This window comes from Molossus molossus, unplaced genomic scaffold (genome assembly GCF_014108415.1).
Source record: "Molossus molossus isolate mMolMol1 unplaced genomic scaffold, mMolMol1.p scaffold_m16_p_19, whole genome shotgun sequence".
NCBI lineage: Eukaryota > Metazoa > Chordata > Mammalia > Chiroptera > Molossidae > Molossus > Molossus molossus.
The window spans coordinates 47,762,767-47,785,597 of record NW_023425354.1 but is presented as its reverse complement, the minus strand read 5'-3'; the positions used below and the strand labels follow the sequence as shown (position 1 = coordinate 47,785,597).

The 22,831-nt window shown below is 53.1% G+C and overlaps 3 protein-coding genes across 6 annotated transcripts; 2 read left to right on the top strand and 1 right to left on the bottom strand.

Annotated features, from left to right (window-relative positions):
- The first annotated feature begins 56 nt into the window (after positions 1-56).
- Positions 57-4,165, top strand: PHF23 (PHD finger protein 23). Its single transcript, XM_036269829.1, has 5 exons — positions 57-265; positions 1,815-1,846; positions 2,011-2,103; positions 2,661-3,498; positions 3,603-4,165. The coding sequence occupies exons 1-5, from the start codon at positions 232-234 to the stop codon at positions 3,815-3,817; spliced, it is 1,212 nt and encodes a 403-aa protein (XP_036125722.1). The 5' UTR covers positions 57-231; the 3' UTR covers positions 3,818-4,165.
- A 684-nt stretch (positions 4,166-4,849) lies between these two features.
- Positions 4,850-16,173, top strand: DVL2 (dishevelled segment polarity protein 2). 2 transcript variants are annotated; one of them, XM_036268596.1, is made up of 15 exons: positions 4,850-5,303; positions 11,092-11,161; positions 11,479-11,624; positions 11,754-11,863; positions 11,986-12,121; positions 12,256-12,346; positions 12,490-12,559; positions 12,660-12,799; positions 12,883-12,959; positions 13,590-13,657; positions 13,824-13,952; positions 14,064-14,195; positions 14,321-14,500; positions 14,872-15,090; positions 15,231-16,173. In XM_036268596.1, exons 1-15 carry the CDS (start codon positions 5,110-5,112, stop codon positions 15,677-15,679), a joined length of 2,211 nt encoding a protein of 736 aa, XP_036124489.1. In that variant the 5' UTR covers positions 4,850-5,109; the 3' UTR covers positions 15,680-16,173. The 2 variants fall into 2 exon arrangements, with proteins under 2 accessions (XP_036124489.1, XP_036124491.1); XM_036268598.1 differs by having other exon boundaries at positions 5,110-5,303; positions 11,754-11,851.
- Positions 16,174-16,305: 132 nt separating this feature from the next.
- ACADVL (acyl-CoA dehydrogenase very long chain) lies at positions 16,306-21,618 on the bottom strand. Of its 3 annotated transcripts, none has more exons than XM_036267826.1 (20): positions 21,483-21,618; positions 21,318-21,393; positions 20,989-21,054; positions 20,832-20,904; positions 20,678-20,742; positions 20,434-20,568; positions 19,866-20,010; positions 19,467-19,596; positions 19,252-19,377; positions 18,732-18,930; positions 18,384-18,488; positions 17,853-17,939; positions 17,706-17,768; positions 17,502-17,603; positions 17,332-17,429; positions 17,188-17,260; positions 17,015-17,087; positions 16,856-16,928; positions 16,688-16,763; positions 16,306-16,613 (listed from the first exon to the last, which is right to left on the bottom strand). In XM_036267826.1, exons 1-20 carry the CDS (start codon positions 21,527-21,529, stop codon positions 16,473-16,475), a joined length of 1,953 nt encoding a protein of 650 aa, XP_036123719.1. In that variant the 5' UTR covers positions 21,530-21,618; the 3' UTR covers positions 16,306-16,472. The 3 variants fall into 3 exon arrangements, with proteins under 3 accessions (XP_036123719.1, XP_036123717.1, XP_036123718.1); XM_036267824.1 differs by having other exon boundaries at positions 21,462-21,616; XM_036267825.1 differs by having other exon boundaries at positions 21,468-21,616.
- Positions 21,619-22,831: the final 1,213 nt, after the last annotated feature.

The window sequence follows — 22,831 nt, the reverse complement described above, 5'->3', positions numbered from 1 at the left end:
GAGGAGGAGGAGGGAGCAGGCGGCCGGCGGCGCGGGGGGAGGGGGCTCGGTCCGGGAGTGCGGGAGGCAGTGGTAGAGGGAGGTGGCGGCAGCGGCTAGCGGACTCGAGTCATAGCCAGGCCGAAGCAGACAGCTCTGTAGAGCGAGGCAACAGGAACACCGAGCACCGGAGGCGGCACCGGGAATCCCGGCTCGGGAGGGGGCTCCGGACCGGGAGGAGGGGAGGGGGCGATGCTGGAAGCCATGGCGGAGCCCAGTCCCGAAGGTAAGCTCTCGACCGGCATTGAGCACTAATCCGGAGGGCGGCAGGCAAGGAATCAATTGGCAAACTTGGAGGTCGAGCCCCGGAGCCCAGCGAGGGAGCGTGGGGAGGGGTTCGGTGGCCTGCCCCTGGAGGTGGGAGAACGACGAGTTGAGAGACCTTGGAGAAAGAGGAGTGGGAGACTGAGCGGGGGGTAGTTGGAGATCAGATGCTGTGTATTGCGGGGTGGGGTTGGGGGGAAGCTGGAAATCGGCTTCGGGGGTTAGGGGCCGAGAGGGCCTCAGGCAGGTTGGGGCCCTGGAGCTGGGTGGCTGGGGGAATCTGGGGGCCGGAGAGTTGTTGAGAGAGGAGGTAGAAGAGGACTGAGTGAGGAGCTCAGTAGTTCACCGATGTGGGGAGTTTGTGGCGGTGGTGCCGGAGCTCCCGGTAGTTACCGCTGGAGATAGCCCGGTATTTGTTGGAGGGGTGGGAAGATAGTTGTGAGGAAAAGAGGGAGTCTGGGTATTGTCTGCAGTAGAGGGACCTGTACCGGGGGATAGTTGTGAGGAGAGAGAGCCCGCCGGGAAGCGAGGAGAGCTGGGTAGTTGAGGGGCGGTGGGGCGGGGTGGGGGGGATTAAGACCGGCGAGTTGTGAGGTGGAGTGGGGGAGTTGGTCCGCGAGGGTTAAAACCTCGGAGTTGCGGAGGGTGAGGGGGGCAGCGGCGGCTGCAGCTGGGGTGGCTGTGGAGGGAGAGAGTAGCTGAGTGGGGGGCTAGAGTTTAGGGGTCCGTAGCCTAGAGACTTGATGGTGAGTATGGGGGGGGCGGCTGGAGAGAGCTCCGAATTGGGCCTGGGGGCCCGGCGGGGAGCCCGAGAAGCTCGAGGCGGGGAGGGGCCAAATCCCCGGATGGGGGCGGAGGGACAGCGAAATTGTGGGGAGCGCGGTATGTGGGGGCAGGTGGGGCCGCGTCCGGGCGAGAGCTCTCTGGTCTGTCCCGGACGCAAAGTGGCGTTGGATGTCTGAGTCTGTGTGTGTTTAAGGTGGGGGTGAGGGGCGCGCCGGGCCTCGTGCTCGAGTAGAAGGGGCCGGAGGGCGGGGAGCGGTTCAGCGTGGTCATCCTGGACCCTGGGGGCCGGCGGGCGGAGTGTTCAGTTTCGGAGGGACCGAAGCGGTAAAGCGCGGCCGGACAGGAACTCGGGACACTGGACGCCTGCGAAGGATAGAGGCAGGCGGCAGCCCGGCACGGTCCCGGGAGCGCGGTATGGCGGGGTGGGGCGCTGAGAGATCGGAGTAGACAAGTCTAGAGAAACCGTGAGGGGGGCGGGGCGCTAGGCCTTCGGTTGGGGGAAGGGGAGCGCTATATCGAGGCCGGAGCGGGCGCCGCGCCCAGGCTCCGCCCCTCGCGGGGCGGAAGGGGGAGCAGGGGCGGGCCTGCACAGCAGGGGCTTGCTGGCGGGGCTCGGGGGGGACCTGGGAGAGCCGGGGGTTCGCTTAGGATCTCCAAGATTTAGAGGTGGGGTTTTACCCAGACTCTTTCCTAGTGCCTTGACTCAGCTTTTATTGCTTTCACAGATCCACCTCCGACCCTTAAGCCAGAGACTCAGGTAAGGTTTCCCTGACTTTTGCAGCCTAGTATTATTGTTCAACTATCTCCTCTCTTTTCTCTTTCCCGCTCCCTCCTACCTTTTCCAGATTCCTTATTCCTGGGACTATGCCTTTGGAAATGTCCTTCTTAAATTCCATGTGATATAAGTCTCCTTCCTTTCAGCCACCTGAGAAACGTCGGAGAACAATTGAGGATTTCAACAAATTCTGCAGTTTTGTCTTGGCCTATGCTGGTTACATCCCCCCTAGCAAAGAGGTAGGAACAGGAGATTAACCGACTTGAGGGTAGTGGCCAACAGTTGAGCAACTGGAACAGTACTTATTTATAGGAGAAGCCTACCAGAAATTATATGTAAAATTAAGGCAGTTAGAAACTTTAGTAGGAAAACTAATGTCTGGGGTGGAGGTAGGATTAGTAGAGATAGGAGGCTTGAGCAGAAGTGAATGGTCTTAGGGTGCTGTTAAAGGAAAGCACTTGGATAAATTTTTGGAAGCTGAAAATGGTAACCAATGAGGTTGTTCAGAAACAAAGCTAAAGAAATATGGCTCTTGTTGGGGGGCTTACAATGTTGCAAAGGCAGTGGGGATTGGGGAGATGGCTAGAATTTAAGGGCAGAAGTAACATGGAGGTGCTCAAGAGGAGATGCCAGTGGGAATTGAGGTAGGGATAAATTTTTGAGTACAGTGAGATTTGGTGATTTTGGCAGGGTATTTAGGGGTAGATTAGTTCCTAGTTTTTAAGCTGGGTTTGTAGACGAACTGAGAGAGATGATATTGGGCCCCCTCTGACCCTGGTCTTGTCCTCCTTTTAAGGAAAGTGACTGGCCTGCCTCCGGCTCCAGCTCTCCATTACGAGGTGAGAGTGCGGCAGACAGTGATGGCTGGGACTCGGCCCCCTCAGATCTCCGAACCATCCAGACCTTTGTTAAGAAGGCAAAGTCATCCAAGAGACGGGCCGCTCAGGCAGGTCCCACCCAACCAGGACCCCCAAGGTCCACTTTCTCTCGACTGCAGGCCCCTGACAGTGCCACCCTGCTTGAGAAGATGAAGCTCAAGGACTCTCTCTTTGATTTAGATGGTCCCAAAATGGCATCTCCACTGTCTCCCTCATCCCTCACACATGCCTCCCGGCCCTCTGCTGCTCTCACCCCAGTACCCCTTTCTCAGGGGGACCTCTCCCAGCCTCCTCGAAAGAAGGACCGAAAGAACCGAAAGCTGGGGCCAGGAGCAGGGGCTGGCTTTGGGGTGCTTCGGAGGCCTCGACCAGCCCCTGGGGATGGGGAAAAGAGGTCTCGAATCAAGAAGAGCAAGAAGCGGAAGTTGAAAAAGTCAGAGCGGGTGGATAGACTCCCACCTCCTGGGCCTCCCCGGGCACCTCCCAGTGATACAGACTCTGAAGAAGAGGAGGAAGAAGAGGAAGAAGAGGAGGAAGAAGAGATGACAGCAATGGTAGGGGGTGACACCCCAGCCCCTGTGCTGCCAACACCCCCTGAGGCTCCTAGGCCCCCTGCCACAGTGCACCCTGAGGGAGTCCCCCCTACTGACAGTGAAAGCAAGGAGGTTGGCAGCACTGAAACAAGCCAAGATGGAGATGCCAGCTCCAGTGAAGGGGAGATGCGGGTCATGGATGAGGACATCATGGTAGAATCAGGTGAGAAGGTTGGGGCTGTCCAGGGGCAGCTGGGATAATGGGTATGGGGCTATTGTGGATGCAACAGCTCAGGCACACCACCAAACTAACCTTTTTTCCCCCAGGTGATGACTCATGGGACCTGATCACGTGTTACTGCCGAAAGCCCTTTGCTGGGCGGCCCATGATTGAATGCAGCCTCTGTGGAACATGGATCCACCTCTCCTGTGCTAAGATTAAGAAGACAAATGTCCCTGACTTCTTTTACTGCCAGAAGTGCAAGGAACTGCGGCCAGAGGCCCGGCGATTAGGGGGTCCTCCCAAATCTGGAGAGCCCTGACATCACTGTCTCTAGGCTGGAACTTCCAAATGACAACATGACTTGGGAATTGAGCCTCAGGGTCCTCAGCCTATACCCTGAAGCTTGGATATTGTCCCACTTCAAGGCAGGAATTTCCAAGGGAGACTGGTTTGGAAATGAGTTCCTACTCTACTCTTCTTTCCGACCTTGTGGACTTGAACTGGGACCCACTACAGTTGGGGGTGGGAGGCTGTCTGGGTCCTTAGACACTTAATCTCTGTCCCTTGGACCTGCCACCTCTCACTTTCTGGGCCAGGGTTGGAATTGAGATGGAATGGGACAGTTGTCTATAAAACCCTAGTGTAAATATAGCACTTCCCTCCCTCATCTTTTCTTCTCTCTCTCTCCCCATTTATTCTACACTGGTTTTATTTTTAATTCTGGACTTCCCCCTTTGGGCATGGCAGCTCAGAGGTGGAGTACCAACCAGAGCCTGGCTGAGGGAGGAAAGAAAAAAGGTGACCATTCTCTCACCTCTTGTTTTTAATAATATTGGCCAGCTGTTTGTGCAGGCAGCCTGCGTGTTGTAAATAAAGCAGAGTGGGCTCTTTTGTGTTTATAGCCCTCACTGACTATCCTGTTTGGGAGGGAGGTTTTAGAAAAGCTGGCGAAGATGGCTGGCTGGAGGTGGTGCTGAAACCCACCTCTTTGAAGTCCCAGCTGAAAAATGACTGGGCTCTGTCTTGCCCATCAACTATGGCGTCAATTGGGCTTGCCCCATCTCATCTTCAGTGTAGGACCCCCACAACCCCATCTTCACTCCCCACCCTCCTGCATCCTCCAGCGGATCAGAAGTGCTTGCAGCTCCCCGCCTGAGGGGTTAAGAGGGGTGGGAGTGTGTTGCCTGCCCCCTGAGGGCAGACGCCAACTTGGCCCGGGTATTCGGAGGGTATGGGTGGAGATATATTTTGGGGGCGGGGCTACCGAGGGGAGACCGTTGCTGAACGTGGTCACATGGTGGGTTTGGTCACGTGGTGTGGGCGTCGCGACAGTGGGTGGGCCTGGCCTAGATCACGTGACATGGTGAGAGGTGGGCGGGGCGCTGGAGGGTGTTCGCAGCGGTGGCGGCCGAGTCCGCGGTTTTGGGTCGTGTCCCACGGCCCGCCCCCTCCCGCACCGATACCCCTTGGACCTCCACCTTCTCGCATCTTTCTTGCACCGGGGCGGTCCAGTCCGAGCTCGCGCGTTGGTTTGCGGGTGTGCGCAGGCGCGGTGGGGGCGTCTAGCCCCGTTGGGTGGGCGGTGGAGCCCGAGAGCGCGCGGGCGAGACCATGGCGGGCGGCGGCGCGGGGGGCGGTGGTGTCGGGGAGACGAAGGTGATTTACCACCTGGATGAAGAAGAGACTCCGTACCTGGTGAAGATCCCCGTCCCCGCCGAGCGCATCACCCTCGGCGACTTCAAGAGCGTCCTGCAGCGGCCGGCGGGCGCTAAGTACTTTTTCAAGTCTATGGATCAGGATTTTGGGTGAGCTCAAGGCCTAGACTGGGACAGATGGGGGCTCTGCTGGAATTGATTGGGCAGTATTGAGGGGAACAGGTCAGTCTGGGCCATACTGGGATTTTCTGGGCAATCTGGAGCAGATTGTACTATGTTGGGGTAGATTGGATACCCAGGACGGACAAGGTTATGCTTGAACAGATTGAGGAGCACAGAGTTGTAGGAGAAGGGCTGGGATATACTAAACCATAAACCAGATTAGAGAAGATTAGGTTATACTGGAATACAGTGGGGGCACATTCGTCTATTTTGAGATCTGGATTGTACTGAGGTAGATCCATCGATATGATAGTTCATTCTGAGCAGCCCTGTATCACATGGGATATTGTGAAATCTGATGTAGATTGGGCTATATTGGGGCAACTTGAGACATTCTGACCTATACTAGGACAACCAGGATTGTTTTGGGACATTCTAATATGCACTGATGCAGAGAGTGCTGTATTGAGGGTGTTCTAGGCTGCCCCATTGGGCTATTCAGGAGAAAGTTAGGCCATTCTGGTCTTGATTGGGTTGTATTGGTTGATCTTCATTTATATTGGGGCCTAGTTTTTATTGAGACATTCAATACAGTGCTCTTAGTGTCTATGCTAATACAGACAGCTGTATGAGGATATTCTAGTCTGTATTGGTGCAGACAGCTGCATGTGGGGACATTCTAGGCTGTGCTAGAATAGATTGGGCTATCCTGGGGTAATTTAGGACATTCTGGGCTAAACTGGACTTTAAATAAGAGTAAGCCCAGCCAGTGTAGCTCAGTGGTTGAGCATTGACCCATGCACCAGGAGGTCACTGGTTCGATTCCAGGTCAGGGTAAATGCCTAGGTTGTGGGCCAAATCCCTAGTGGGGGGCATGCAGGAGGTGGCCAGTTGATATTCTCTCATTGATGTTTCTCTCTCTCCCTCTCCCTTCTTCTTTCTCTAAAATCAATAAAGAAAAAAAATGAAATAATACAGAGTAAGCCCTTGTGTGTTTATAATTTTTGGTACTGAACCCTATGGGTCTTCAACCCCAGCTCTCTCTCTCTCTCTTTTTTTTTTTTTTGTCCTGACTGGTTTGGCTCAGTGGTTAGAGTGTCTGATGGAAGGGTTGCAGGTTTGATTCTTGGTCAAGAGTTCTGGATTTCAGGTTCAATTCCTGGCCCCTGTTGGGGTTGTGTGGGAGGCAACCAATAGATGTGTTTCTCTCACATGGATGTTTCTCTCTCTCTCTCTCTCCCTCCCTCCCTCCCTCCCTCCCTCTCCTTCCCTCCCTCCCTCCCTCCCTGCCTTTCACTTTATCTAAAAATTCAATAAAAAAATATCCAACGGTGAGGATTAACAACAACAAAAAACTCTTTTTAAAAAATCCTTACTCAAGGCCCTGGCCAGTTTGGCTAAGTGGTTGAGCGTTGGCCCATGGACCAAAGAGTCTTGGGTTTGATTTTGGCCAAGAGCATGTTCCTTGGTTGCAGTTAGTTCCTGGCCCTGGTCGGGGTTGTGGGGGAGGGAACCAATCAATGTGCCCATCTCACATCGATGTTTCCCCTCTCTCTTTTAACCCCCCACTGTATCTGAAGAAATCTGAGAAAATATCCTCAGGTGAGGAATAAAAAAATGAGCCCTGCCTCTGTGGCTCAGTGGTTGAGCATGGACCCATGCACCAAGAGGTTGCCAGTTTGATTCCCAGTCAGCACACATGCCCACATTGTGGGCCAAGTCCCCAGTGGGGGGCATGCAGGAGGTGGCCAGTTGATGTTCTCTCTCATCGATGATTCTATAAAAAGATATAATAATAAAATAAAATCCTCACTCAAGGATATATTTTTATTGATTTTAGAGAGAGAGGAGGGTGGAGAAATAGATGTCAATGTGAAAGAGAAACATTGATCAGTTGCCTTCCAGATGCACCCCAACCAGGGATTGAACCTGCAACTTTTGGTCCATGGGGTGACGCTCCAGCCAACTGAACTACCCAGCCAGGGCTCAACCTTAGCTCTTGAAGACATGCTAAATTAGGCTGGGATAGCCTGGGTCCTAGGAGAGCCGAATCAGCTGGGCTCTATCTAGAAAGATGGTTGGCCATTTGGGAAAGTGGTACTGTCTTGGGAGTTACCTTGGATTTAAATCAAGGTTCTTCTATTTGTCAGCAGTGTAACTGGGCAATTTAAAAAACCTTTGTGTCTTCATCTCATCTGTGAAAAGAAGATAGAGTAAAAATGCTTGGTACAGGTGCATGGCACACAGTAAATTCTTGGTCAGTGGTAATTGGCAGTATTGAGTCTGACTAGTCCATAAACTAGGTTATGGTAATACAGAATACAATAATTTGCTAGGCTGGGCTATGCTGAGACAGATTGGTATTTTGTTGTGAAGAATACTGCATTATGCTGAGACAGATTGGTAGTGACTGGGCTGTGTTTGTCACATTGAAAGGAAATGAGATGAAGTTGGCATGTATTCAGGCTTCTAGAACCATACTAGGCTAAAGGGTTAATCAGACAGGATGTTCTCATTTGGGGGTGAGGGTGTGTGTGTGTATGTGTGTGTGTGTGGGGGGGGAGAGATTCTGTTCAGGACAGAGAGCCTCATAGTTCATATAACTATTGGACAAGAATTCATTGATGTTTACAAAGTGTCAGGTACTTTGCTGTGTGGCCAGGACATGGTGTTGAATATTACTGATTTCATATGGTGGTTGACAAGAAGGGGCAAGTCCAGTCCATTGCTAGGAACCCATGGGAGAGGTGACCCCCAGGGTTGGTCATTGGAGTCTGTCAGGTGGAGCAGATGGTATAGTTCAGAGTTTTGTGCCAGGTAAGGCACAGGGGAATGGGAAGCTGAGCCTCCCCTCCCCTTGGGAGCTCTCAGCCTAGTGAGGAAGTACCATTCTTTGGTCTAATGGGTATTTTTACTTAGGCAAAGACAGTACACTTGAATAGTTCTCAGGAAGTGAGTTAGAGTAAACTAAAGAAAGCATAAAAGTAGATTCTTAGATGAGGACCAAAGACTTTTTTGGGGAAAGTGTGTGAGGAATAGGGTGGAGGTTAGGGGAGGGTGCCAGCAAGATTTCTAAGGTTAGCCCTGGCCGGTTTGGCTCAGCGGTTAGAGCGTCGGCCTGCGGTCCTGAGAGACCCGGGTTCGGTTCCTGCTGAGGGCGCATACCTCAGTTGCAGTTTGTCCCTGGCCCTGGTCGGTTGTGAGGGTGGCAGCCACTCGATGTGTTCCTTTCACATCGATGTTTCTCTCTCTCTCTCTGTTCCTCTCTCTCCCTCCCACTCTACCTGAACAAAAAATGGAAAAATGTCCTCGGGTGAGGATAAAAAAAAAAAAAAGACTTCTAAGGTTAGGTAGATTTGGGGCAGTTGGGGTAACCTTAGGGTATGGCCTTTTAAATTGGACCAAGAGGTTTGAATCAGACTCAAGAAGATCTTTGGAGCAGCATTGAGACCCTGAGGATGAGTTGGGGAGGGAAGGAAAAATGAGGAAAGGAAATTGAGTTTGGAGGTATTTTAGGTGTAAGAGCCAAGTGTTTTAGTGTGAGAGAAGAGAACTTGGACAGGGTGGCAGAAAATCTACATCCTTGTGCTGGATGAAGACTGGAAGAGCCTTTCTGGATCTCTCAGCAATACCATGGCGTTGTGCAAGAACAAGCACCTTACAAAAGGCTGCAAAAAGAGAGCCAAGAAGAAAGGGGCGGATCCATCTTCTTTTTTTTGCTTGTTAATCCTCACCCGAGGATATTTTCCCCCTTGATTTCTAGAGAGAGTGGAAGGAAGGGAGGGAAAGGGGGGGAGAGAGAAACATTGATGTGCAAGAGACACATTATTTGGTTGCTTCCCGAATGTGCCCCGTAGGGTGTAGGGTGTGTGGTGTGTGTGTGTGGGGGGATCGAACCTACAACCTAGATACATGCCCTTGACCAGAAATCAAACCCACAACCCTCTGGTTCAAGGCACAGGCTGACGCTTTACCCACTAAACCACACTATTTTCTAAGAAAGATTGGTATGATGTGAAAGCACCAGCTATGTTCAACCAAGGCACCAAAATCACATCTAATGGTCTCAAGGGTTGTTTTTTTTGAAGCAAGTGTAGCTGATCTGTAGAATGAAGCTGCATTTTGAAAACTCAAGCTAGCCCTGTCTGGTTTAGCTCAGCAGTTAGAGCGTTGGCCAGTGGGCCAGAGTCACAGGTTCGATTCTGGTCAAGGGCATGTACCTCGGTGCAGTTTGGTCCCCAGCCCTGGTCAGGGTTGTGCGGGAGGCAAACAATTGATGTCTCTCTTACATCGATGTTTCTTTCTCTCTCTCCCTCCTACTCTATCTGAGGATGACTGGAAAAATATCCTCCAGTGAGGATTTAAAAGAAAAAGGAAATTCAAGCTAATTACTGAGGATATTCAGGGCAAAAACTGCCTAATTTTTATGGCATAGATCTTAGCATGGAGACAAAATGTGCTCCATGGGGGAAAAAATGGCACATCATGATTGAAGCTCATGTTAATGTCAAGACTACTGATGGTTATTTGCTTTGTGTAGTCTGTGTTGATTTTCCAAAAAAAAAAACCCACAACAATTAGATTTGGAACACCTCTTATGCTCAGCATCAACAGGTCCGCCAAATCTGGAAGAATATGATGGAAATCATGACCTGAGAGGTGCAGACAGATGACTTGAAAAAAGTAGTCAATAAATTGATTCCAGATAGCATTGGAAAAGACTTGCCGCCCTGGCCAGTTTGGCTCAGTGATTAGAGCATCTGCCTGTGGACTGAAGAGTCTCGGGTTCAATTCCGGCCAAGGGCATGTACCTTGGTTGCAGTTCCTTCCCGGCCCTGATCGGGTTGTGTGGGAGGCGGCCAGTTGATGTGTCTCTCTCACATTGATGTTTCTCTTTCTCTCCCTCTCTCCCACTCTATCTGAAGATAAATAGAAAAATAGCCTTGGGTGAGGATTAAAATTTAAAAAAAGGCCCTGGCCAGTTTGTCTCAGCGGTTAGAGCGGCGGCCTGCGGTCCAGAGAGACCTGGGTTCAGTTCCCGCTAAGGGCATGTACCTTGGTTGCAGTTTGTCCCTGGCCCTGGTTGGGTTGTGTGGTAGGCGGCCACTCGATGTGTCCTTTCATGTCGATGTTTCTCTCTTTCCCTCCCACTTTGTCTGAACAAAAAATGGAAAAATGTCCTCTGGTGAGGATTAAAAAAAAAAAGACTTGCCAGTCTATCTGTTTTATAATGTCTTTGTTAGAAAGTCAAAATATTCAAGAAGCTAAAGTTTGAATTAGGAAAACTTCATGGTGAAGGTAGCTCTGGAAAAGTTATTGGGGATGAGACAGGTGCTAAAGTTGAATGGACTGATGGGTAGGAGCCCCCAGGCTAAGAATCTATTTAAATGCAGACTTTTAATGATGATGAATAAAAAAGTCCTATTTGTGATTTTAAAAAAAAAAGGGCTCTGGTGGTTTTGCTCAGCGGTTAGAGTGTTGGCCTGCGGACCAGAGAGTTCCAGGTTCAGTTCCCGCTAAGGGCACATACCTCCGTTACAGTTTGTCCCTGGCCCCCACCCCCCACCCCCCGTCGGGTTGTACGGGTAGCAGCCACTCAATTTCTCACACATCGATGTTTCTCTCTCTCTTTCTCCCACTCTATCTGAAGATAAATGCAAAACAAGTCCTCGGGTGAGGATAAAAAAAAAAAAAAACATTGGGAGAAACTTTAAATGGGGATGGGAGTGGAGGGAACTAGTCTAGTCTTGCTGACTTTCATCCCGTCTCTCGGCAGGGTGGTGAAGGAAGAAATTTCAGATGACAATGCCCGCCTTCCTTGCTTTAACGGAAGGGTAGTCTCCTGGGTAAGGAGTCCTGGTTGTGAAGGCCCAGTCCCTCCTGTATCACCAAGCCCCTCCAAGCCTTAGTCTGGCCTTGTAACCCAACCCCTGATTACTTGTTGGAGGCCCTGGTTCTTTGCTTCCCTACCTGTTTGGAGAGCCAGCTGGAACCCCTCAGTCTTCTCTTTCTGGAGGCTTTAATGCTTGCTACTGCTTTTTTGTGCTTTTCTCCAGGCTCTCTCAGACCCTGTCCCCTTTTAGTCCTTTTCCTTACTCCCATTTCATATGCCTCAGTTCCCCAGTAGAGCCTTTTTTTTTTTTAATCACTTGTACCCTTGTAGCTTGTGTCATCAGATAACCCTCAACCCGAGATAGCACCCCCAGCCCAAGAGCCTCGGACAGAACTGGCGCCTCCAACCCCACCATTACCCCCTTTGCCACCAGAGAGGACCAGTGGCATTGGGGACTCCAGACCTCCATCCTTCCAGTGAGTCTTTGGGATTCTTGAGTCCAGGGGAGGGAGAGGAGGAGGGAATCCAAGCCTCTTGGGAGGGGAAGCCAACGATTTGGAGCTCTGTCCCAGTGACTCGGGTTGGCACCATCTCTGCCCATCTAGCCCTAATGTGTCCAGCAGCCGGGAAAATCTGGAGCCTGAGACCGAAACAGAGTCAGTAGTGTCTCTGCGGCGGGAACGGCCTCGCAGGAGAGACAGCAGTGAGCATGGCGGTGAGGGGGGTCGGGCCCTGAGGCTGGGTAGAGTGGAGTCAGGAAGGGGTTGGGTCAGAATCAAGCCTTGATGAGGGTAAGGAGCATGAGGCTTGGTTCCTGAAATGGCTATTCATACTCAGCTGGGGGCCACAGGCCTAGTGGCCCCTCAAGGCTGGAGCGACACCTGGCTGGGTACGAGAGTTCCTCAACCCTCATGACCAGCGAGCTGGAGAGCACCAGCTTGGGGGACTCCGATGAGGACGACACCATGAGTAGGTATGGCTCCACAGATCTCTCCCCAGGGCACCAGCCCCTTCTCCTTCCTCCTCCAGCCAATCCTCTCAGTTTTTTTTTTTTTGACCCCATGACCACCTCAGCCTGTAAGTACTCCCTTCCCAACCCCCTGACAGGTTCAGCAGCTCCACAGAGCAGAGCAGTGCCTCTCGCCTCCTCAAGCGCCACCGGCGGCGGAGGAAACAGCGACCGCCTCGCCTGGAGAGGGTGAGGGGGTCTCATGAGACAACTGGATCTTGGGGAAGTTAGGGGCCTGGGCCTTGGTTTAGTGGGTCCAAGGGCACAGACAATCCCAGGCTTGTCCCTGGGTTGTTGAAGGCAGTCTAGCTTCTTCTTTTTTCCCACCACAGACATCATCATTCAGCAGTGTTACCGATTCCACCATGTCTCTCAACATCATCACCGTCACACTCAACATGGGTATGGAGGGAGCTGGGACTGGGGGGATCTGGGGACCTGGTCTCCAGGGCTTGGGATTATGTGGCTTGGGCTTCCCTCATCACATGGACTCCTTCCACAGAGAAGTACAACTTCCTGGGCATCTCCATTGTGGGCCAGAGCAATGAGCGGGGAGACGGGGGCATCTACATCGGCTCCATCATGAAGGGTGGGGCCGTGGCAGCTGACGGGCGCATCGAGCCAGGGGACATGCTTTTGCAGGTGTGCTGGGGCAGGGCACTCAGGCAGGGGCTCTCAGCCTCTTCCATCTTGCCTGCCTCTGACCACCTTCCTCTCACTTTCAGGTTAATGACATGAACTTTGAGAACATGAGCAATGATGATGCGGTGCGGGTGCTGAGAGACATTGTGCATAAGCCAGGGTGAGCCTCTGAGCTGGTCTTGGGTCCTCAGTCCTCTTGTCTTTGCCTTTTCACTTTTTAGTTTCATAATTTTAACATGTAGTGAAATAACACTTATCTAAAAAGTACATAAAATAAAAGATGTGTAATGTAATGAGTAATTCTAGAGTGGATGAGTACCCGTGTCACCACTGCCTAGATCATGAAATAGAAGATAGCTGATACCCCAAAAGTTCCCCCCAGTGCCCCTTCCGCTCCCACCCTCCACAGTGCCCCTAGGGGGGTCATCACTCTCCCGATTCTTTGGTCATCATTGTGGCAAAATCTTCCTTTCATTTGGTAGTTTTACCACCCATGCATGTATCCTTGAACAACATGGTTTAGTTTTACCTGTTTGGGGGCTTCCTCTGAATGGAACTGTACAGTGTGTACTCACTTGTCTGACTCAGTATGTTTTTAAGAGTTATCCATGTTGGTGAGTCACCCACATTGTGGATGGAGCCTTCCACCCTCACCTTCTCAGGTCCAGCCATGTCTGTGCTCTCTCCTTCTCTCCCCATTTCTGTCCCTCAACCCATTCTCATTTTAGGCCTCCACCCTCCTGAGGCCTCTCTTCCACATCCTGCTTGACTGGCCTTCTCTTCCCCACAGCCCCATCGTGCTGACTGTGGCCAAGTGCTGGGATCCCTCACCCCAGGCCTATTTCACTCTCCCCCGAAGTGAGTGATGCTCAAGAGGGCCTGTAGCTGAGAGGATGGGAGAGCTGGGGCTGGGTCCCAAGGCTATTGGGAATGGGTGGGGGAAGGTCAAATCTGAGTCAGGGAGGGACAGGAATGGCTCTCTGGGACTAGAAAGTGGTCATCTTGGTGGCTTTCTCTGTCCTAGATGAGCCCATCCAGCCAATTGACCCCGCTGCCTGGGTCTCACACTCAGCTGCACTGACTGGCACCTTCCCAGCCTATCCCGGCTCCTCGTCCATGAGCACCATTACATCGGGGTCCTCTTTGCCTGATGGTGAGCCCCTAGGCCCACCTCATCCCCCCTTCCCAGAAAACTGCAGCATTGTGACCCCATCGCTTCTTGGGAGTGGGCTCTGCCTCTGATTCCCTACTTCTCCTCTGTCAGGCTGTGAGGGTCGGGGTCTCTCCATCCATACAGACATGGCGTCTGTGACCAAGGCCATGGCATCTCCAGAGTCTGGACTGGAAGTTCGGGACCGCATGTGGCTCAAGATCACCATCCCTAATGCCTTTCTGGGTATGGCTAGACCCTGGGCAGGTGGCATGGAAAGGGGAGGAGGAGGAGGAGGAGGTGGCCAAAGCCCAGGGTGAAACAGAAGTCGGAAAGAACCTGAGGCTTTTGTCTGCTCTGGGTGAACCCAGGTTCGGATGTGGTTGACTGGCTCTACCATCACGTGGAGGGCTTTCCTGAGCGGCGGGAGGCCCGAAAGTATGCCAGTGGACTGCTCAAGGCGGGCCTTATCCGGCACACAGTAAATAAGATCACCTTCTCTGAGCAGTGCTATTACGTCTTTGGAGACCTCAGTGGCGGCTGTGAAAGTTGTGAGTGCCTCTCACTAACCCCAGACCTTGCCCAGAAACCAGCCCTGCACTAGGCCCCGCACTGGCTGCAATGGTGGGGGCTAACGTCCCCCAGTGTTCTGCTGGACAAGCTGTGCACCATGCACAGGGCTATGTCTGCTGGGGGCAGGGGTACCTTTTCCTGAATCTCTTAAAATCATATGGGACTTGTGGTGGCCCTGGCTGATTTCCTGCCCTGATAGCAGTGGTAGGTGGGGAATTTCCTGTCCGAGGCCCTTGTTATAACCCCCATTGTGGATGGTTCTGGGGAAATGGTTCCCAGTTCCCCTTCATTCAATGTCTTGGTGTCCTGGTCCCTTGAAGCAGTGACTGTTAGTCTCTTCTCTTTCCAGACCTAGTCAATTTGTCGCTGAATGATAATGATGGCTCCAGTGGGGCTTCGGACCAGGATACCTTGGCACCTCTGCCTGGGGCCACCCCCTGGCCCCTGCTGCCCACCTTCCCTTACCAGTACCCAGCCCCACATCCGTACAGCCCCCAGCCCCCACCCTATCATGAGCTTTCATCCTATACCTATGGTGGAGGCAGTGCCAGCAGCCAGCATAGTGAAGGTAAGTAACTGCCAGAACCAATACAGTTGTGGGGGGGCGGGCAAGGGGGAAACCAGGGAGGAGAGGCAGGAGCAGGGGCTAGGGAGGCTGAAGGACCCTAGGCTAGGGCTCAGTTGCCCCCCTTCCTTCTCCTCCAACAGGGAGCCGGAGCAGTGGGTCCACACGAAGTGATGGGGGGCCAGGGCGCACAGGGAGGCCTGAGGAGCGGGCCCCCGACTCCAAGTCTGGCAGCGGCAGTGAGTCCGAGCCCTCCAGCCGTGGGGGCAGCCTTCGACGGGGTGGGGAACCAGGGGGGACTGGTGATGGGGGCCCTCCCCCTTCCAGGAGCTCATCAGGGGGTGCTCCCAATCTCCGAACCCACCCAGGACTTCATCCCTATGGACCACCCCCTGGTATGGCCCTCCCCTATAACCCCATGATGGTGGTCATGATGCCCCCACCTCCCCCACCTGTCCCTCCAGCAGTGCAGCCTCCAGGAGCCCCTCCAGTCAGAGACCTAGGCTCAGTGCCCCCAGAGCTGACAGCCAGCCGCCAAAGCTTCCACATGGCCATGGGCAACCCCAGTGAGTTCTTTGTGGATGTCATGTAGAGCCAACAGTGTGGTATGTTGGATCTCTACCCTTGGCCTGTCCAGTCAGTGCCTTGTGCTCCTGTCCTGTGATTGGTGTCCTGTCAGTCACGTGCTCATTACTCCTCCAGTGGTGCCTGGGTGCCTGGGCTCAGCCTGTCCTGTGGGCTGCTGCCTACTGTGAGGTTACCACTGTGACTCTTACCAGCAGTGCCTGGTTCCTCCCCCTTCCCTCAGGGGTGTACAAGGGACCTTTGGTTACTTTTAGTTTGTTTTTTTGTAAGCTTTTTTGGGGGTTAAAATAGATTTAACATTTTTTAGACTGTTTTTTAGTAGGTATTTCCTCTTTTATATGAAGAATCCCTGTCTCCCAGGCCCCTTTTTAACCCCAAAATGTGACCTCATTCAGCCAGTCAGCTCTGTCCTACTACCCTTGGAGGAGAAGGGGGGTTGGTCACCCTTGACAGCAGTCAAAGGAAGCTGGGGTATTTGTTATTTGGGGGTATGTAGCTGCTTTTGTCACTCTATTTATTTTGGTCACTTATATAAAATACCAAATAAAGCAATAGGGGCAAACTCCCTACGCCTTTGGCTCCTTTCTTTGGGAGGGAGGCAGATAGCGAGGGAAAGGACTCAGTAGCAAAGCATGGCTTGCTAGAGACTTTATTTGTAAGGTAGTGAATGCTTCCTCTGAGCAGGCACAGTACTGGGGTGAGGCCACTTCAAGGGAGAACCAGGGCCCACAGGAAAGGAAGGGGCCTAGGCTTTGGCTTAAGAGAAGGCACATTACTGGCCAGGCCTTGGCTGGGAGTATTCAGAAGCCGAGGGGGTTGTTGGTGACCACGCCACCCTGCTCCACCAAGGCCTTGGAGATGCTTCTGAAATTACGGAAGAGCTCCTGTTGCTGGCGGTCAGACTGCAGAGCAGCCATGTTCTCCCGGATCCGGGCTGCAGCCTGGGGACAGGGAAAGAGGGATTCAGAACTGTGCCTTGAGCCCCCCACCTGCTCTTGGCAACCCCGAATCTCACCTCAATACACCAGCTGTCACAGAGCATTTTCTCATACTGGGCTGTGGGGTGGCCCTCACTCAGGGATTTTGAGGCCCTGGTGGGAAGCAGGAGGAGACAAAAAAATCAGGGCTCTGACCCTGGCCCAGGACCCCCCTGCAGCTCAGGCTTCTCACACTGCCTCTTCACCTGGAAAGCACCACCACCATGGCATAGAGGTCAATGGCACTGTCTGCCAGACGTTGAAGCACAAGCTGTTCATCTGTCAGGTAGATGGGATTGAGGGGAGGGGTGTTAGTTTGAGGGAGAGGGAAAGGAGGGGGTGGGAATGAGGTAGGGCTCACTCACTGACAATGTCCTTCTTGTGTTTTATCAGCTTGGCCTCCACCACAGTGGCAAACTGCTCCAGAGCCTGCACTGCCTAAAGAGATGAAGAAGGCGCCCAGGGCTCAGAGAGGGACACAGCCCCATCAGCTCTTGACACAGGCTGCCCCCCACCCACCCAAGCTTTGATGTCTTACCAGTTCACCGCTCCGACTCAACTCCGGATGGGTGGTGCCACTGAGACTCAGGCCACTGCCCAGCCCTGCCCGCCTTGGAAGAAAGGGGAAAGTGATTGGTTAGTTGCCATACACTGCCCTCCCTGCTCTGGCCCTTAAGCTTACCGCCTCAGCTGTTTGCCTGCCTCTCCTAGCAGGAGGCCGGCATTCCCAAAAGGATTCTTCAGAGCTTTGCCAAGCCCAGAGAGCTCCTTTCCTTTGTCCTGTAGGGAAGAGGGTCCAATAGTCAGGATTCCCTGTCTTTTCCACCTCCTCCCCTCAATTCTCCTCCTTACCATACAGCCCTGCAGAGCCACAAACAGCCGGAGAATATCATTCGTCCCCTCAAAGATCCGGAATATGCGAAGATCACGGAGCACGCGCTCTACCCCAGGCTCCTAACACGGGAAGATAAATCATACACTCCTGTTGAGTGAGGTGTGTTTGCCTACTCCTCCCAGCCCAACTGCAGCTAGCAGGAACAGAGAACTATCTTGTACCTTCATGAAGCCCATGCCCCCCATGATTTGGATGCACTCGTCTGTCACCTTCCAGGCTGCCTCCTAGGGACAAAGAACTGTATTAGATTGGTTTTGGAGCCAAGCTTCCGAACTGGGCTCTCCCTCCCTGCAGGCCTGGAATCTCACCGAGCCAAAGATTTTGCTGATGGCGGCCTCTATCTGGAAGTCCGTGGATCCCTGATCCATGTTGGCACTCACCATGTAAGCCATGGACTGAGGTTGTGTGGTTGAGATATGAGAATGATAAAGGGCTGCATCAGAATCAACCTGATCACCCAAATCTCCAAGACCAGATCTGCCCCAGCTCCCTGTAGCCCTGGCCTTCACCTTCTAACTCCACATGTCAGGCATATTGAGATATTTGGTCCCTGGAGTCAGTTCATCAGGGACTTTCTAGGCATTTGACTGGAAAAGGGTGATGAGGTAAGCGTGGGTGTGGGTGGGAGTAGAATAACCTTCAGGTACCTCTGGAAACCTCTGGAAAGCACCTCAGCAGAACAGTGTGGCTCTCCCTGTTCTGCAGTTGGCTATGCCTCCCCGCATCCCCTAGGGCATTGGTGTAAAGCTGGAGACCCACTGCCCCAGGTGCTGCTGGGGGTTGTAGTCTGACTCGACTGGGATGAAGGCCACAGGAGAAGCACATGGGAGGACCCTCACCTCGGTCACATACTGCAGCATAGCCATCCGGGCCAGCTTCTCCTGGATCAGCCCAAAGTTGTGAATTTTCTCCCCAAACTGGGTACGATTAGCAGCATGATCCACCTGGAAGAGGGCACATGTGTCCCACTGTGGTTCTCTAGTCCTTCCAGGAGAGGGGCTGGGCTGAGCTTGGAAGACTAGGCTTTGGCCACAGCCAAGAAGAGTTTAGGCTTGCTGGAGACTAAGCTATCGGGTCTGGAACTCTTGGTGGGGGAGGAGTCTTTGGTGGAGGGAGTGCTTGCACGCAGAAAGGAGGACAAAGTGACTTAGATTTAGGCTATCTAGGGACTCAGTCAGGGTACTCACCGCCTTAGCAATGATGCCCTTCATGGTGCCTGCAAGAGCTGCAGCCATGCCAAACCTTCCATTGTTGAGAATGTGCATGGCGACCTTGAAGCCGCCCCCCACCTCACCCAGCACATTCTCTGCTGGCACCCGTACTCCATCAAAGTACACCTCTGCTGTGTTGGAGGCCTTGATGCCCATTTTCTTCTCAGGGGGCCCACTGTGACAGGGCAGAGAAGCAGAGGTGTTTTCAACAAGTTGCAAGGAAAAGTGCCCCTTCATTCCCTATGAACCACGGAGGAACTACAACTCCTAGTCTGCAGACAACAATTCCCTGCATACCCAGAGTGCTATAGAGGCCTGGATCTGTCCTGCTGCCCTATACTGGGCTCACTGTGTTTTAGTCCCAAAGGAACACCCTGTCCAGCTGCGTTGACTTTTGCACACATCCCCAGGGTGACCTCTAACAGCCATCTGCCCCAGAGCTCAGTACTGCCCTCCTCCCTGGCTCAACCTTTTTCTTCCTCCCAAATCCACTCACTGGGTAACACCTCCAAACTGCCTCTCCACCACAAAAGCTGTGATCTTCTCCTTCACGGCCCCTGTGGCTGCATCTGTAACTGGTGTCTTGGCAAAGACTGTGAAGACATCTGCCAAGCCCCCATTACTGTGGAAAAACGAGGGCAGTCAGGGCATGGAAGATAGCAGTGTAGCCTGGAATTGGGCACAGGAGGGGAGAAATAGGAGAAAGATTGCCTGATCCAAATCTTGCTTCCGTTGAGGGTATAATATTTTCCACAGGGACTGGGTACAGCTGAGGTTCGGATGGAGGCTGCATCTGACCCACTCGAGGGCTCAGTTAGACAGAAAGCTGCTATAGTCTCCCCTGTTGGGCAGAAAGCTCTTTTATACTGAGCCCATTGCTGGGTCTTGAGAGCACTGAAGATTCCTCAGTGCACCACCCTGCCCCCCTAAGTCACCATTTAACACCTTGGGTAATACTCAGTTTCTTCCCGTTTCCCTATGAACACCCTGTCATGTCTTCCCCAAATCTCCCTCAACCAATATGCCCAACTATGTGGAGATCTAAATAGCACCTAATTTATGTCAACCCCAAAGCACCCCTAATCCCTGGGGCTACTAGGCCTGCCTTACCTGATGCCAGTTTGGGGAGGTATTTTTCTTTCTGGGCCTTTGTGCCAAAGAGCAGGATGCCTTTGAAACCAATGCTCTGATGGGCCCCCAGGGTGATGCCCACACCAAGGTCGTGCATGCCTACGATCTCCACCAAGCGGGCGTACTAGAGAGGAAGCAGGCATCTAGAGCTGTAACTGGCCATGCATACCTGCCCTTAGTAAAAAAGGTGGGCAGCAGGGCAGGGCCTGACCTGGGCATTCCCGGGAGAGAGAAAGTGGAGCCATGGCAGAGGACACTGGCTGGCTAGTGTCCATCCCAGGTCTTGATGGCTTCTTATCCCTGTCAGGTGGTCCCCACTTAGAGATTCATTAGGATTTGGAAACCTGGCTGAGGTCCATGGCCCTAGGGCACTGTATGTAGCTGTGGTGTGCTTGGAAACTGTATATATCCTAAGAGTCAATGTTCTATGGGCTTCCAGGGCAGATTCTTAGTGACCCTAACACCAGAAGTGAGGGAGAAACTGAACCTGCCAAGCTGAGTAAACTGCAGACCTGGATACTGGGAAGTGAATGAGGGGATCACTCACCTGGGTATTGCAGAGGCCCACGCCACCCAGTTCACTAGGCACTTGCAGACCAAAGGCCCCCAGCTCCTTGAGGCCCTGTATAGTGGTCTCCTCCACCCGCTCCAGCATGTCATTCTTGGCAGGATCATTCACCTCCTGGGGAAGGCACAGGATTCCACATGCAGTCCCCTTTAAAGGTCCTTAACATCTCTCCCACCCCATTAGGAGCTAAGCCCTATATTCCCCAGGACCAGTTATTCCTTACCTCAAAGAAACGGGACACAGGCCCCACCAGCTCTTTGAGAAACTGTGTCTGCTCCTCGTTGAGCACTGCAGGGCAGCAGAGACAGGCAGGTCAGGCCAGGTGATCAGGGCAATCTGCTCTACCCCTGCCCAGCTCTGACTACCCCTTCCCTTACCTGATGGGTAAGGGAACACCTGATCTGTAGTGAGCTGGCCCTTGAACATCCCCACAGCAAAGGACTTAGATTCCTGCGACAGGAGAAGGGGGTTTCAGGGAGCTGGCTGGGGTGGGTCCGTCCCTGGCTTGCTCCTCCCAGACTCAGGGCTACATACCGCCTTCGCCGGTTTTTCCTTCGTTGAAACCTCAGAGGACAGCGAATCTGACTTGTCCAGAACCGCCTAGGAAAAGGGAGAGTTAGCATGGCAGGGGAAGGGGCTGCCGAAATGCCAAGGAGAAGAGCTAGGTGCCAGGAAGGTCAAATCTGGTGACCTTTCGACTAGTTTCAAAAATAGGGCACCGTGACCTGACCTTTTCCCTACATTCATGCCAGGCCGGTCGGCAGGCAACTGGCACCAAGAGGGAGACCCCTGTCGGCGGCGGCAGGAAGGTGGGAGCCCTGGAGGACGCCCCCCCCACCCCCGACAAGGCCGCCGTCACTTACCTGACCGGTCACACTGGCATAGGGTCGTCGGGCAGGGCAGAGACAGGGCTGTCCGCGGAAAGCACAGGGCCACGAGCTGTGGGGAGTGGAGGGTCAGTCCTGGCCGAGTCCCTATGCCCGCTGCCCCCATCCCTCCTGACGTACACACACCCTTCGACTCCCAACCTCAGCAGCTGCCGCCCCACGCTCGGGGCTCTCCTCGCCGCCTGCATCTCTGAACCACTCCAGCCGCGCTGCCTTGGGCGCTGACCTCGCACTCTGGTTTGGTCGGTCTAAGTGTAGGTCTCCCAACGCCTGACTCATCCTCCACAATGCACTGGGAGGCGGGCGGAGCTTCCTGCCGCTGGGGCATGCTGGGAGCTGTAGTTTCCGAGCGGCCCCTCCCCCCTCGCCCCAGCTCTGCATTCTGGTTGACCTAGGGTGATCACCAAACGTCCATTGTCTCCCCCAAACTCCTTCATCCCGCCAGTCCAAACTAGAGAGTATCCCTCAGAAGGGGTGATGGGATGGGCCGGGACTGAAGAGGGAGGAGCTAAGGCAACTGCCGCCAGAGGGATGGAGGGGGGACTGAAAAGAGGACTTCCCAGGTGGAGTTAGAAAGGGTAGATGGGGCCCAGCAGGTGTGGCTCAGTGGATTGAGCATCGACCCATGCCCAAGAGGTCACCGGTTCGATTCCTAGTCAGGGCACATGACCAGGTTGAGGCATGTAGAAGGCGGCCAATCTCTCTGCTCTCATCGATGTTTCTCTCTTTCCCTCTCACGTCCTCTCTAAAATCGATGAAGAAAAAAAACATTTATTTTTAAAGAAAGGGGAGGTGGGAAGAGAGAAGGGTAAGATAGATGCCAGAGGCAGGAGCCATGGAACAATGACTCTTTGGTGTCCCTGGTGAATTTTACAAAAGGGAGGGAAATGGTGGGGTGGGGAACTCAAGCTGGGGTGTGAGTGTCCCAAGCATATTCTCCTAATACCTAGGAAGTGTTACTAACTTGGAAAACACCAAAATTTTCACAGTAAGAAGGACCTCCTCTTCTCTCCTGGAGTTAACTGCCTCCCCTTTAGGCCTCTGAGACCTTCCTCAACATCAACCTCTCTCTGCCTGTCTTCTGTTTCTTCCTGAGACATGTGCTCAGACTAGACCTCTGGACAGATGGAGCTTTCCCAGGCCTGAGATGAACTGTAGCAATTCTCATGTCTCTTCCCTCTCCCACACTTCTCTAGCCCTGGGTCAAGAAGTTCCAAGCAGCCCTGGGCAGTGTGGCTGTTGTGTGGAGCATCATTCTGTGCACCAAAGCTGTGGCAGGTTTGCTTCTTGGTTGGGGTGGGGTGTGAGAGGAGGCCCATTGATATTTTTCTCTCTCCCTTCCTCTCTAAAAATTAAATTGAAAAAAGTCCCAGGTAATTTATGCCCCTCTTTCTGCCATTCACAATGGGGACAGGCCCAAGAGGAGAGAGAGAGCTGTGCTCAGCTTCCTTTATTTTTGAGCTATCAGAGCCTCTTTGGGAGTAACCCTC

Bases quoted from the DNA above. Each gene is read 5' to 3' on its own strand.
- PHF23 (XM_036269829.1), top strand. From the start codon at position 232: ATGCTGGAAGCCATGGCGGAGCCCAGTCCCGAAG. The intron at 1,847-2,010 runs GTAAGGTTTCCC...CCTTCCTTTCAG, and splicing joins CCCTTAAGCCAGAGACTCAG to CCACCTGAGAAACGTCGGAG. The intron at 2,104-2,660 runs GTAGGAACAGGA...CCTCCTTTTAAG, and splicing joins ACATCCCCCCTAGCAAAGAG to GAAAGTGACTGGCCTGCCTC.
- DVL2 (XM_036268596.1), top strand. From the start codon at position 5,110: ATGGCGGGCGGCGGCGCGGGGGGCGGTGGTGTCGGGGAGACGAAGGTG. The intron at 12,960-13,589 runs GTGAGCCTCTGA...TCTTCCCCACAG, and splicing joins GACATTGTGCATAAGCCAGG to CCCCATCGTGCTGACTGTGG. The intron at 13,658-13,823 runs GTGAGTGATGCT...TCTCTGTCCTAG, and splicing joins CTATTTCACTCTCCCCCGAA to ATGAGCCCATCCAGCCAATT.
- ACADVL (XM_036267824.1), bottom strand. From the start codon at position 21,529: ATGCAGGCGGCGAGGAGAGCCCCGAGCGTGGGGCGGCAGCTGCTGAGG. The intron at 20,011-20,433 runs GTGAGTGATCCC...CTTCCTCTCTAG, and splicing joins TGGGCCTCTGCAATACCCAG to TACGCCCGCTTGGTGGAGAT. The intron at 19,378-19,466 runs GCAATCTTTCTC...GTTTTTCCACAG, and splicing joins GGAAGCAAGATTTGGATCAG to TAATGGGGGCTTGGCAGATG.